The 15,662-nt window shown below is 24.5% G+C and overlaps 4 protein-coding genes across 4 annotated transcripts; 2 read left to right on the forward strand and 2 right to left on the reverse strand.

Annotated features, from left to right (window-relative positions):
• The first annotated feature begins 68 nt into the window (after nucleotides 1–68).
• LOC122857932 (probable arginine--tRNA ligase, mitochondrial) lies at nucleotides 69–2,213 on the forward strand. The gene is made up of 5 exons (XM_044160496.1): nucleotides 69–183; nucleotides 260–1,421; nucleotides 1,498–1,628; nucleotides 1,715–1,938; nucleotides 2,034–2,213. The coding sequence occupies exons 1-5, from the start codon at nucleotides 148–150 to the stop codon at nucleotides 2,182–2,184; spliced, it is 1,704 nt and encodes a 567-aa protein (XP_044016431.1). The 5' UTR covers nucleotides 69–147; the 3' UTR covers nucleotides 2,185–2,213.
• A 561-nt stretch (nucleotides 2,214–2,774) lies between these two features.
• LOC122856501 lies at nucleotides 2,775–10,725 on the reverse strand. Its single transcript, XM_044158176.1, has 4 exons — nucleotides 10,475–10,725; nucleotides 6,530–9,519; nucleotides 6,011–6,024; nucleotides 2,775–5,532 (listed from the first exon to the last, which is right to left on the reverse strand). The coding sequence occupies exons 2-4, from the start codon at nucleotides 9,489–9,491 to the stop codon at nucleotides 2,785–2,787; spliced, it is 5,724 nt and encodes a 1,907-aa protein (XP_044014111.1). The 5' UTR covers nucleotides 9,492–9,519; nucleotides 10,475–10,725; the 3' UTR covers nucleotides 2,775–2,784.
• LOC122856502 (28S ribosomal protein S9, mitochondrial) lies at nucleotides 10,488–13,132 on the reverse strand. The gene is made up of 10 exons (XM_044158178.1): nucleotides 13,022–13,132; nucleotides 12,731–12,857; nucleotides 12,546–12,649; nucleotides 12,296–12,469; nucleotides 12,147–12,232; nucleotides 11,997–12,072; nucleotides 11,766–11,891; nucleotides 11,628–11,670; nucleotides 11,446–11,561; nucleotides 10,488–10,496 (listed from the first exon to the last, which is right to left on the reverse strand). The coding sequence occupies exons 1-10, from the start codon at nucleotides 13,130–13,132 to the stop codon at nucleotides 10,488–10,490; spliced, it is 972 nt and encodes a 323-aa protein (XP_044014113.1).
• A 157-nt stretch (nucleotides 13,133–13,289) lies between these two features.
• On the forward strand, nucleotides 13,290–15,495 carry LOC122857933. Its single transcript, XM_044160497.1, has 5 exons — nucleotides 13,290–13,502; nucleotides 13,608–13,704; nucleotides 13,830–14,031; nucleotides 14,126–14,577; nucleotides 14,657–15,495. The coding sequence occupies exons 2-5, from the start codon at nucleotides 13,609–13,611 to the stop codon at nucleotides 15,371–15,373; spliced, it is 1,467 nt and encodes a 488-aa protein (XP_044016432.1). The 5' UTR covers nucleotides 13,290–13,502; nucleotide 13,608; the 3' UTR covers nucleotides 15,374–15,495.
• The last annotated feature ends 167 nt before the right edge of the window (nucleotides 15,496–15,662 follow it).

Consider the following 15,662-nt stretch of genomic DNA (forward strand, 5'->3'; position numbering starts at 1 on the left):
TTATCATTATATGGTCATAACAATAATGATAATAATTATTATTATTATTTTGATATTATTTTTTACAACAACAACAATACAGCATTGTTTTTATTTTTAAATGTTGATGACATTTTTAAACTTGTAATTTAATTTTGATCTATAAAAATGAGCAGCAAAATAAGATGCTTGTTGCAAAACAAGGTGGGTTTAAATATTTATTAACCTTTAAATATTATTAATAAATAATTATATATTATTGTTGTTAATTATTTTTTAGATATTTAAAAATGTTGGAATTTCTGAACTGGCTGTAACATCAAATTTATCATTGAAATTTGATAAAACAAATGGAACATTTACCTATGATTTACCAGTTAAATCAAAAAATTATGATATTAGAAAAGAAGCTGATGTTATTGTTAATAATAAATATAATGATATTAATATATTAAATAATGCAATAATTTATGAGCGTAAAAATCATAAGCTACTGTCGTTTAATGTTAATAGAGATAATTTTGTTAAAGAAATACTTGAAGGAAATTCATCAGTTGTATCACCACCAATTATTGGTGATAATAAAAATATAATTATTGAATTTAGTTCACCAAATATTGCTAAACCATTTCATGTTGGTCATCTTAGATCAACAATGATTGGTAATTGTATTGCAAATATAAATATGTATTTAAAAAACAATGTTACAAGAATTAATTATCTTGGTGATTGGGGAACACAATTGGGATTTATATTACTTGGTATGAAATTAACAAACACAACACAAGATGATATTAAAATTGATCCAATTAAAAAATTATATTCAGCTTATGTTATGGCTAATAAATTAGCAGAAACAGATTCAAGTGTTCTAGAAAATGCTAAAAACATTTTTCATAATTTAGAAAATGGTGATGTTGATGGTCTAAAAAATTGGGAATTAATTAAAAAATATACAATTGATGAATTTGAAAAAACATATCAAAGAATTGGCATTAAATTTGATGAATATAATTGGGAATCATCATATAATTTTTCTAAAGTACAAGATATCATTGCAATTATGGAAAAATTAAATATTTTAAAAACTGATAATGAAGGAAGAAAAGTAATATCAATAAATGATAAAAAAAATTCAACAATAATTAAAAGTGATGGTTCAACTTTGTATATAACAAGAGATATTGCTGCAGCAATTGATAGACATAATAAATATAATTTTGATGAAATGTATTATGTTGTTGGTAATGAACAATTTGAACATTTTAATAATTTATCAATGATATTAGAAAAAATGAAATTGAATATTTCACATAAAATTCATCATGTTAAATTTGGAAAAATAAAAGGAATGAGTTCAAGAAAAGGAACAGCTATTTTTTTATCAGATATACTTGATGAAGCTAAAGCTGAAATGAAAGATCAACAAAATAAAACATCAAGTTAATAAATAATTAATTAATATAATATATACTAATCAATTAATAATTATAAATAATAATTTAATTTATTTTTTAGCAACAAAAATACTTGCTAATTTGGATGATGATAATAGTTCAGACATACTGGGTATATCAGCAGTGATTGTTCATGATTTAAAACAACGTAGAACTAAAGATTATGAATTTAATTGGAACGTTGCATTGGATGTAAGAATGATTTTTGTATTGCTAATAATATTAATTAATTTTTTCGAATGATAAATATATTTTAATACGTAAATATTTATCAATAGAGCCAAGGTGAATCTGGTGTACGTTTGCAATATGCACATTGTCGATTAACAAACTTGGAAAAAAATTGTGGAGCAAATTTACCAAGTCAATGTGATCCAACATTGCTTCAAGAACCAATTGTTAATGAACTCGTGGCTTTGATTGGTCAATTTGATGAAGCTGTTATTTCCGCTCATCAACAATTGGAGCCATGTCATTTGGTCAAGTATCTTTTTCATTTAAGGTAACAGTCAACGTAATTTAATACTTAAACTGACAATAGTAATTAGTGTTTTTTTTTTAAGCTAATTTTTGTTTATTTTTTTTATTTTTCTTTAGTCATTCAATCAACAGAACTATGACAGAACTTCGAGTTAAAGATGAACCATCTGATGTAGCATCACAAAGATTATTATTATATCATTCAGCTAAAAATGTATTGAATACAGGAATGAAATTAATTGGTTTGACACCATTAGAAAAAATGTAATAATAAATCAATTAATTATTTAAATTACATCAACATTTGTGTTTTTATTTTGACAATAATGAAAATGTTAATTAAAATGATTAACGTTTTTTCCATGTAAATTTACGTCTTGCACCTTCTTGACCAGGCTTCTTTCTTTCTCTTGAACGCCAATCTTTGCTCAATAATCCAGCTAAAATTGAAAGATAAAAAATAAATAAAATTGTATTTTTAATTTATATAATTATTGAATAATAATATTTCATACCAATTCTCATTTTTTCAACCATATTAATAGGAACAAAACTTCTGAGTCCCCATGAAATACCCCAACGAACAGCACCAGCTTGTCCAGTTGGTCCTCCACCTTGAACACTAGCTTCAATATCAACTTGACTCTCCATACCAGTAAACATCAATGGAAAAATTACCTGAAAGCAAAAAATAAATAATATTTATAATAATTAATAATAAATAATGCAAAAAAATTAACGAAATAAATATCACCCACCACAAAATCAAATAAATATTCACACGCATTTAAAATAAATATACATTTTATTATGATTAATTATAAAATAAAAATAAAAAGAAGAAAAATAAATTTAATAATAATTTGTATTAAACAATATGATTATTGTCATTTGTATTTAATTTAGATAAAATATCAGTCAACATTCTATTATTATCAAGCATTTGTTCCTTAATAATTCTAAGACCTTCTTGTTTGACCTTAATGTCAATTGAAAATTGATTAAATGTATTATCAAAATCTCTATTATTATAATCACTAGCACATTCTTGTTTTTTCATCCATGTAACATGTTCACTAAAACTAACAACATCATCATTTAATATTGGTACATTTTTTTTAGCAATATCATATGCTGCTTTTAAAATTTCTTTTGGTAATCTTTTTTCTAATGGATTTAATGGTTTAACAATTAATACTCTTTTACGATTTTCCATATCAATATCATGATCAGACATCCATTTACGAAATGCAAATGGTATTGCATTATTATTTAATACCATTTCAGTAAATAATATAAGCTTTGTTTGTCTAACAAGTTTTGTTAAACCAGCATGATTTCTTAAACCTTGTATATCATGCACAGCAATACCAACAAGTAAATTCATCAATATAACAGTTACAAATACTAAAAATAATGTAAATAATATTTGTGAACATACTGATAATGGATGATAAATAACAAATGGACCACCATCATTTAATTGATCTGGTTGATTAATAAGACCTTCAAAATCTAATTCACCAGCCATCATTGCTAATACTTTAATTAAACCAGTAAATGGATTACCAAATGATGGCTCACCAGCAAATATAACACAAAAACTTATTGTAAAACCAATTAATAAACCAGAATATGCTAATAATAATTTTGCAAATTCAAATTGTATATGTGTAAACATTGCAACATATGTACCAAATGCTGGTAATTGTCCAACCATTAACATTAAATTTGTCCATGCACATAATATTGCAAATGCACCAACATAATTTTGCCAATCATATGTCCTACCAGTATATATAAATGATGTCATAAATACACTTAATATAACAACACCATCTAATACATTATCAATATTTGAAAAATATTGTTTTGCTGATTTATGTACCATAAAACCAAATATTTTACGTGGTATTGTTATACAAGTTAAAAATAATGATAAATACCATTCAATTTCAATAACTGTTTTACGAAATAAAAAACCAGTTATTCTTTTACTACCACATGATTTTATTGTTGTTGTTATTGTTGTTGTATTAATAATATTAAAATTATTATTGTTAATATAATCATTATTACTACTATTATTATTACTATTATTATAACATTTATATGCAAGCGCTGTTAATATGTATGTTGTCATACAAATAACAGTCATAGCATATAATAATATTCTCATTAAATAAAATTTACGTATTTTTTCCCATTTTAAATGTAAAAATGCCATGACAAGTGGATGTGATAGTAAATCTTTTCTTCTTTCAATAACAAATGTATTTATAAAACTAGTTTCACATGGATTATTACTTGGAAATAATAAATCAAATTGTAATTTCATTTCAAATTCACGATTATGTGGTACTGGTCTTTTTAGCGTTATTGATGCATCTAAACGTTGACGAAATACATTAATTGATTCTGGTATTTTACGTAGAATAATATTTAATGCTGATAAACCAGTACTTGTTGTTGCACTAATATCAGCATTTGACCATATTAATGCATCAACACATTGTGATTGTTCATTTAATGCTGCAATATGTAGTGGTGTAAAACCAACTTTATCTTTTGCATTAACATTTATTGGATGTTTTAATAATAATTCAACAAGTTCAGATGATGAACCATTTGTCATAACAGCAAAATGTAATGGTGTTCTATTTGAACGATCAACAGCATTAATATCAGTACCATTTGTATTTAATAATGCTTCAACACATGCTTTATCTTGTACAATACATGCAACATGTAATGGTGTTTGTTCTTGTTGATTACGTTGTTTAACAGATACACCTCTTTCTAATAATAATATAACAACATCTAATGATTTTGCACGTATTGCACAATGTATTATTGGCTCAACATCATTATTATTTAATATTAATTTTGCTCCACTATTTAATAGCAGCTCAGCAGCATCTCTTGAATTACCAAATGCAGCAAAATGTAATGGTGTATAATTATTATTAATACTAACATAATTAACATCAATATTTTTATCAATTAAATGACGTAAACATGCTATATTACCAGATAATGATGCAGCAAGTATTGCATTAATACCAGTACATGGTTCAACATAATCAATTTTAGCACCATGTAATTCTAGTTTTGTTAATAAATGATCTAAACCACGAAAACATGCCCATACATATGCTATATTTTTAAATCTATCATCAAAATTATTATTATTATTAAAAAAATTATCATTAAAATCATTACGTTCCATTTTTAATAATTTTTTAATTTCTGTCATACTAAATACCGACCACATAGCACTTTTTAATGTTGTACCATTTATATCAACATTACGTAATGATTCAAGATTATCAAAAAATAATGATTCATCAACTGGTGGTGGTTCACCAGCATCAATTTCCATATCAATTGTTGATTCAACTTGATCAGTTACAATAACTTTATCTGGTAATTCATGAAGACGTGCAAGACGTGCTGATTTATAAATTGATGATAAACGTGATGATAACACTTCTTTTTCTTTCATTGTATCAGCTGTTGTTGTTGATGATGTTGAATAATTACGTTGTCTAAAACTATTACTATTGTTATTGTTATTTATATTATTAATATTATTATTTGATAATTCTTCTTGTTTCATTTTTGTATTTATTGTTTGATACATATAAAAATAATTAATAATCTATTTAGAAAAATTAATCAAGATCTTATCAAAAATTTTAATCATTATATTAATTTTATATTTTGAAAATAAAACACTTGTGAGACAAGAAAAATAAAAAGGCGCGACATTCAAAATGTCAAGTGTCGAATAATCTCGACGCTTTTTATTATGTTGCAATAATAAAATTCTTCTTAATTTTTTTGTTGAGATATATATTTAACGCGCTTGACGATGTCAACTCGTTGCTGGACACGATTTATACTGACGATGTGGTTTATTCGTTTTAATATTTTTCATAAATGGCGCGGCCTCACTTACTTACTTGAACTCCCTACTTTATACATTAAACCAACATCTTTTCATTCAATGCTATTATGAAGAATCACGTCATATTTATAACATGATTAAATATCTGTCGTCTTGCTAAAAAATTTAAAAGCTCCTACTGTACGAAAAAAAAATATCCTATATAAAATAATATTTAATAAAGTTATTAACTCTGTTTATTCAACGTAATTTTATCAATTTTATCAATTTTTTTTTTCTAGATAATATCGAAATATTTCGTAATAATAATTATAATAAATGATTAGATAAATTCATTAACTTTAAAAAAAATAAATATTTGACAATTTTTGATCTGAAAAAAATAATAAATAATAATACAACAAAATACTAATAAAATAAATTTATTTATTTCATGAAAAAAAAAAAAGGAAAAAAGGAAAAATTCATTCAACTTGACAACACATTTTTAATAATTAAAAAAACAAAAAAATAAATTTAATTATTTTGAATTAATGTGAAAAAATAAAATCATTTATACAAATTAAACTACAAAAATTAATTTACTATAAAAAAACAACCAAAAATGATATTAATAATAATTGTAATAAAATTAAATAAAATATAATAATAACAATTTATTTTATAATGTCATTTTGATTATTGTTATTTTTAAAATTAAAACGTTCATCATTTGAAAGTATTTTAACAAGATTATCAATGAGTTTTCTATTACTTTCACAAATATCAGTTAATTCAATAATTTTTTCTTGTAATTTATTACCAGCTTTATTATCATAATCATAATCAATAAATTTATCATGATCATAATTAAATTGATCATATCTAAATGATGATGGTGGTTCACTTTTTCTTCTGTATGTAAATGCATTACTACTACGTTTTGATGATAATGTATTTAAATATAAAAATTTTTTATTTTTAGCAACTCTATGTGCAGCAACAAGAACATCTCTTGGTAATCTTTTTTCTCTTGGATTTAATGGTCTAACAGTTAATATTGCTCTTAATGGTGATGGTAATACTAACGTTGTCCAACTTAATAATTTAATTAATTTATGTGGTAATAATGCAAGTAATAATGCACTTTCAACATCACATATTAGCTTTGTTTGTCTAACTAATTTAGCAAGACCAGCTGTTTTTTGTAAACCTTTTATATCATGTACAGCAATACCAACAAGTAAATTCATCAATACAATTGTTACAAATAATAAAAATAATACAAATGATAATTGTGCTGATACTTGTAATAATATCCAACTTGTACTACCAACATCAACATGTCTACCAGTATCTTCTTCACCAGGAAAAAATAATTCTTCAAAATCTAATTCACCAGTCATCATAACAAGTACTTTAATTAATCCTGTATGAGGTGAACTAAATGATTTTGAACGTGGAAATATAACACAAAAACTTGCTGTAAAACCAACAAGTAAACATGCATATGCTAATAATAATTTAAATACTTGTGCTTGTACACTTGTAAACATAGCAACATATGCACCAAACATTGGTAATTGTCCAATCATAAGCATTAAATTACTCCATCCACATAATACAGCAAATGCACCAACATGACTTTGCCATGTATATGTTCTACCAGTATAAACAAATGATGTTGCAAATACACTTAATATAACACACCATTCAACAATATTTTCTGGTTGTGTTATAAATTGTCTTATTGATGGATATGTTAATATACCAGTTGCTTTTCTCATACCTTCAAATATTGTTAATACAACTAATGCATACCATTCAATTTCCAATACTTCTGGATGACGATGAAAAAAACCTTTTAAACCAGTTGAATTTGCACATAATGGATGATTATTTGAATCATCAATTTGTCCATGTGATTCATTATAACAATTATGTGCTAATGCTGTCATAACCCATGATGTTAAAACAACAACATAAAATAAATAAAAAAATAAACGTCCAACATAATATTTACGTATTTTTTGCCATTTTAAATGTAAAAATGATTGACATAATGGATGTTCTAATACTTCTTTATATCCTTCTTTAACAAATGTACCAAGATAACCAATTTCACCTTGTCCACGATGTTGTAATAATGGATGAAAATCTAAACGTAATTCCATTTCACCAGCAGCTGAACTTTGTTGATGTAAAGTTATTGATGAATCTAAACGTTGTTTAAATATACTTAATGACGTTGGTGTTTTACGTAATATTATTGATAATGCTGTTGTACCACCTTTTGTTCTAGCACTTAAATCAGCACCATGTTGTATTAATATATCAACACATTGTGATAATTCATTCAAAGCTGCCACATGTAATGGTGTATAGCCATATTTATCAGCTATATTAACATCAGCACGCCAATCAATTAATAATTCAGTAACATCATATGTTAATAATGATCTACCAAGTGCTAAATGTAATGCTGTACGTCCATCATTATCAATATCATTTGGATTAATTTTACCATTACGTAATAATGCTTCAATACATTCTAATGAATGTGTACGTGATGCTAAATGAAGTGCTGTTTGTCCACGATGATTTTTTATACTTGAATTTCCACCATTTTTTAATAATAATTCTAAATTATCAGTACAACCAGCTTCAGCAGCAATATGTAATGCACTATCACCTTTTTTACTTAATAAATTTACATTTGCACCACATTCTAATAATATTGTCATACATAATGAATCACCACCATCAGCAATATGATGAATTGGTGCATAGCCAGATGAATCAATACGATTTATTGATAAATTATTTGGTGCTAATAAATTTAATACATCATATGAATTTGATCTTGCTGCAGCATGAAGAACTGTTTCATCATTTTGTTGTGAATCTTGACACATACCAATGTCAAAAAAATATTTTGCAACATCTAATGAATTACCAAATGCTGCATAATGATATGGTGTATGAATTTTTGAATAATTAATTGTTGCACCATTTGTTAATAAATATTTTACACCATTTAAACTATTTGAAAATGCACATAAATGTAATGCTGTTAAATTTCTTTCATTTTCACAATGATTTAAATCAGCACCAGCTTTATGAAGATATGCTATTAGATTATCATGTCCAAGAAATGATACATATAATAATAATACATTTAATTCTTGTGATCTACATGTTTCTAAACATTTTAAAAATATATTAATATCATTGTATAATCCATTTTCAAGATCATCAATTAATTGTATTCTTACACCAAGTAATCTCATATGTTCTGATAATAAACCATTTATAATATCACGACTAACAATAAATGAACCATCATTATCATCAGTTATTGATGATTCACTCATACACATTGAATAACAATGTGGTTCTTCTACTGGTGGTGCTTTTCCATAATCCATACAATAATCTTCGGAGTCCCATGTTACTTCTTGATTTGCTTCGGGATCTACTGTGTTTGTTTTTTTTGATGATGATAACCATCTTGTTAATAAAATTGATGTATTTGCACGATGATAACGACGATTTGTTGTTGATGTTGTTGTTTGATTTCCTGGACTACTGTAACTTTGCTCAAGTGTCACACGTTTTCTTGGTAATGATGTTGCTTGTGTTTGTGATAAATTTGGCACACTCGGACATCTATCAGATAGTGTCATTGTCTTCAAACTCAATTAGGGTTCATTACTGCAATAAATTATAAAAAAATTTTGATAAGCAATTTATTAATTATCAGATAATTTTAATTTAATAATAAATGAACATAAAATAATAATTCAAAGTACAAATTATTGTGACCTTTGTGAGTATGTACCTTTCAGTAAATAATTATTATTCATTGCTATACGCAGTATAAAAAAGTAAACAATATTTTTAAATAAAAATTATCATTATTCAATAATTTAAAATTCTAATAATAATTTTATCTTTCTTTTTAGATTTAGGATTGAATGTTTATACATATATAAAATAAGAAGATGAAAAAAAAAGTGACAATAAATATTATCCAGCAAAATAAAAATGATAAAATTTAAAGCATTTGGTATAATATTATGATAAAACCCACACGAAACGTCATCATCAAAGAAGCAACACACGTTTCATTGCATATATAACTAAATGAACACGAAATGTCATTTGCTACGAATGTCAAGTGGAAAATCGGGCAAAATAAATTACAGACGATGCTCCAGTTTAACGGGGAACAAGGAGGTAAGTAGAAGAAACTGAGGAATTAGATGTAGTGAGAGGTAAGGAGATATAAAATATCTAGAACTATTTACGTATCTTATTTTATACCAGAATGAACAAGCAAGGAGAATAGAAGGCTGTCTTTACTTGTCACCACTTGTTAATCACGAAAAAAAAAAATAATAATATTAATAATAATAAAATTTAAAAAATTTGTTTTCTTAAAGTTCAGTGTATAAAAAAAAAAATATAATAAATAAATAAATAGCTATTATTCAAAAATAAAATAACAAAGAAATTTCTAGAAAAAATTATTTCGATTTTTTTAAGATTAAAAATAATAATTGATTATTTATCTTAAAATTTATATTGATTGATTTTTTTTTTTTCCATTTTTTTTACAAATGATTATTCAATAGTAATTATAAATTTAATTAGTAATGACAATCACCTTGTTTTAAAACTCATCCTTTCTGTATTTCGAAAAGACAAAAAAATAAAATTTGTTTTTAAATTTTAAACTGGTATCACTTGCTTATTAATATTATTTATTATCAAGTGTCTTTTTATATTGTAAGCTATATGTAATACGTAATTTTTAATTTCCATTAAAATTATTTAAACGGTTTATTTTTATTGTTACGTGAAATCGGTTGATGACCAAAGTTTTATATTAAATGACTTTGTGAACCGGTCACACACGCTGACGACAATCGACTGAATTTATTGACCGACGTACATTCACATATTATCATCAATCATCTACAAACTTTTATCTTGTAAACGTTTTAAAATATAATTTTAATTATTTTTTTAAGGTATTACTTATTTTTATATCTTGTCTTTAATATTTAATAGAAAATTATTAAATAATACAAATTTTTTTTATGGCTATTCTTTTGGGTTTTTATATTAAAAAAAAAACTCTTTATAATTTGTTTTTTTTTTAATCTATGTGTCATTCTTTGGCATCCCGGAACTTCAAGAGGATTTGATGATTTTAAAATTGCGCAAAAAATTGTTTGAATTGTCATGAGAAAGTACATACTCGTTTAGTCATTTTCAAGGTCATTTAATTCTAAATATTTATAACTTACTATTATTTTATTTTTATCTGTAATTTATAAAAAATACTTACCTTCAAATAATTCTTCTTATATTCACATTTAATCACTTATTTTATTTTATCATAATCACAATAATAATAACCGATTTTTATCGTAATTCCCTTACATTTACTGAATTTGTTTTTCACGTATTTTTTTTATCAGATAAAAATTCTGTTATGTTTTTTTTATCGATATTATTTCGCGTTTGATAATTAATTAAAAAAATATAACTAATTATCAAATAAAATATAAATTTCTTGGCTTTAATTAATTAAATATTTGTTTAAATAAATTCAATGATAGAAACACTCACTTGTTCACGATGATATTTGTCGTAAAAATATGTAATATCTTTTCCATTAATATTTATTAATCCAGTTCCATTACCCCAAATTTTAACTGTTCCTGTTGATGATTTTCTTTGGCAATCTAATTAAAATAAATGAATCAAGTTGAATAATAATAGTGGCTATTGAAAGTAATAAATTTATTTACCTTTGACAACAATGAATGGTCTGCCTTGTTCGTTATACTCCAACTAAAAAAATAACAAACAAAATTGAACAATGAATAGAATATTATTTATAAAAGTATAATAATAGCTGTTGTTGTTGTTTTTTTAATTCAACTTACAGGAGTTATCATTAATCCTTCAGTTTGTACTTTTTTAATTTCTCTAAATTTCATTAAAAGATCCTTGGCATGAGCTGAGTATGGATGTTCAGTTAATCTTTCAGCAGAAGCTATAAAATACTCGTACTATAAAAATAAAAAAGTAAATATATAAATAAATAAATTAACTAGGAAATTATTATAAAATTATAGCCAATTGGAATATGTAATTGAATTGATATTATTACGTACTTCTTTGTCATTCATTGGCTCCAGAAATCTTTTTTCAAGTTCTTCTTTATTCACCCAATCGGATCCAATTAAATTTCTACAATTTTTATAAATAAATACACACATCATGTTATTTTTAAATTAAAAAAAATTTAATAATAATAAACTTACACTTGATTTGTTTCATTTGCAGCTAAACCTTTACGAATTTCAGCATCTTCAAGTTCATTTGATTTTTCCATAGCTTCAACAATATCCTGTTTTTTAAATTGAAAAAATTAATAACTTGAAAAAAAATTTAATTATTTATTTAAACTTACATAAAGTGCTTGATAATAATTTGGTCTTGTTGTATAAAAAAGTGATGAAAATGGTCTTCCTTCAATATCAAATTCAGCAGCTTTTTTTTTAGGATGTATTTTTTCTGGTTCATCCATTATTGGACGTGCTCTTGGATCAAATATACCAGAAGGAAATAAATATTGTATTGCAGCCTGTATAATTTAATTTAATAAATATATATTAATAAAGTTATAATTAATTATTTATATTAATTAATATAATACTTGCATTAACATCTTTTTGTGTAAATGAATTTGGATCTAGACCCATCATATTAGCTAAATGTCGTTTGCCAATTAAATATTCCTGAGTTTCTTTGTGAATAAATTCATCTAAAATTTAAAATTTCAATTAATTATTTGTCTTAATTTAACAATCATTAGCTTGATATAAAATTAATATAAACAACTTACCATGTTCTTTTGCACGTTGCAAATAAGCTTTCATAGCTTTGCTAAGTTTTTTTTGTTGTTTTGGTTCACCCTCATTGATAACATGATTAATATCAACTGATACTGACGAAAACCTTAGAATAACATTCTGGAAATAAACAAATATATAAATTAATAAGTAAATATTAAAATATATCATTGTTGTTTACATTTCTCATTGTCAATTTTTAGGTTATGCATAGAAATAATTATAAATAAATATATCAAAATAGTCATGACAATTGTTTAACAAGCAAAAATAAATTAACTTACATTTTGTTGAGTTAAATAAGATGTTGACGAACAAGTATTACCTATATTTTTAATAACATTTCTGTAAACATTGGATCTAATAAAAAATCCACATGATACAGTCAACGCCATTTTTAAAATATAACAATTGTCAATTGATAATAATAACAATATGAAAATTTTTTACTATTTTTATTTATGGCTGCTTATGGCAATATAAAATTTTTATTTATCGACAAGGATTTAATTATCACGTGACGTTTACACTTTACAGACTTTGTTTATTATTGTTTATTATTACCACGTGCGTTGATATTATATAAATAAATTGATCTGGTCAGTACCACTCAAAAAAATTACTTGAGGAAATTGATTAGCTGAACAAACTTCGATAATCAATACACAATATTCAATAAACATAGTTTCATTAGTCATTTCTATTTGACAAGTTGCTACAGAGGTTAAACTACACCATTTCATTTACGTTCATTGGAAAAAAAAGGTATATAAATTGCAATAAATTTATCAAGTTCTTACAAACAAATTTTTAAAATTAAGTATTTAAAGTTGGAATAATTCATGCATTTTTTTGTTTTTTTTTTTTTAGAATGAATACTAATTCAAGTGATCAGATGGATATGGAGACTGATTTGAGTCCCACCGAATGTCTTGAAAAAAATATGTTAAATCCGAAGGAAGAAGTAGTAAGTTTTGAATTTTATATTATATCGATATCAAGTGAATATATAGTTGATTAATTGAGTTTTTGGCTGCTCTAATTATTTATTGTTAATTAAATAAAATAATAAATTAATTTTTTTTATTATAGCTCAAGGCACGCGACAAAAATTATTATCTACGTAATGAAATAATGGAAACCATAAAAGAAAATAATGACGATGATGAAGATGAAAAAAATTTTCAAAATCCCATAATGGATAATGAAAAAGAAAAAAAATTATTAGCACATTATGATATGCTTATGTTCGAACTGCGTCACCAATTTCGTGTTCATTCACATTTCGAAAAACGTAAGAAAATAACAACAGAATAATTTTTAATGATAAAAGTTAAATTTTGTATAATTATAAATGTACCAATGTTAATGGTTAATTAATTTTTCAGTATGCGAAGATTTTCGGAACAAATTTGTTTCTTCAAGCTTTACAACATATATTTTTCATGATTCCCATTATAATGAGGATTATGATGAGGGATATTATCATTCAGAACGAAATGATTTAAAATATGTAATTGATCTATGTGGACCTAAATTAACTTGTCTAGATGTAACAAGCTATCCTGATTCACAAATAATGCCATTAATTAACAATAATTGTCCAAATCTTAAGCAACTTCGATTACGATTTAAAAGAATTGAAAGTGAAGATTTTGAAAATGTTTTTTCTAATATGATTAATCTCAAAGGGCTGAGGATTCAATGGGAATGTGAAAATTCAACTTTACCAATGACTTTGGTTGAGTCATTGGAACAAGTTGGTGGAACCTTGAAATATTTATTTCTTAGAAATAATTTAAAGCAAAATGATATTTCCTTGCCAGACTCATTGACTTGGGTAAATTTAAATTTTTAACTGATATATTATGCATTAAAAAAATTTATTTAATTTTTTAATAAATTTATTTATTTTTCAGATATTTCCTAAATTAGTTGCTTTGGAAGAGTTATGTATATTTGGTTTTTCACTAAGTCAACCATTACTCCAGTCGATAGGTAAAATTGAGAATTTGGTTAACCTGAGGTTAGGGCCTTACCCAGATAATGATTATCCAGTGTTTGATAAAAATATCACTATGTATCCAATAGGCAATTTGAAAACTTTGAAAATATTACGTATTGGTTGGAATTGTGGTGTTACAGATGAATTTTTAATTAATCTTTGTAATAATGCTAAGCAATTACGAAATTTATCTATAATTGGTACAAATATAACAGATAAAGGTATTATTGCATTTCGTAAGTTGAAACAATTAGAATACCTCGATTTTTGTTTACTTGATCTTTATTCAGCTGATGTAATTGAAAAAAAAAATGAGTTTATCACTGATAAATCAATTCGAAGCTTATGTAATAAAAAATTGCGCAAATTGGATTTATCAAATTGCCTTGAAATTACTAATAGATCAGTGATTGAACTTGTTGAAAAAGCACCACGTTTAAAACATTTATATATTAAAAATACAAAAGTAACTTTTGAAGTTGTTGAAGAAATATCTGACTCAATGAGACATCGTAAAAGACCAATATTTGTGTTTGTTTCCTTCAAAAATCGTAATGGTACTTTCGAATCATTAGCAGAATCAGTTAATGTTCATTTTGTGCCTCCATTTGAAGATTCATCAATTAATTAATAATATATGATAATTATTATTATTACTATTGTATTTTTTTATGGACATGTCTTTTAATTATGTAATAAATCATAAAACTACTTTGTTGAAAAAAAAATTAAAATTTATAAAAAAAAAATAAATAATGTTTAAATTTAAATATTTACATGTCATTAATTTATTTTTGTTCTATTGTTATTTCATTGTTATAACAATTGTCAGTTGATAATAATAACTATATAACAATCTGAATTTTTTTACATATCGGCAATATAAAATTTCTACTCATCGACAATAAGGATTTTATTAT

This window comes from Aphidius gifuensis, linkage group LG5, assembly GCF_014905175.1.
Source record: "Aphidius gifuensis isolate YNYX2018 linkage group LG5, ASM1490517v1, whole genome shotgun sequence".
In the NCBI taxonomy this organism is placed as follows: domain Eukaryota; kingdom Metazoa; phylum Arthropoda; class Insecta; order Hymenoptera; family Braconidae; genus Aphidius; species Aphidius gifuensis.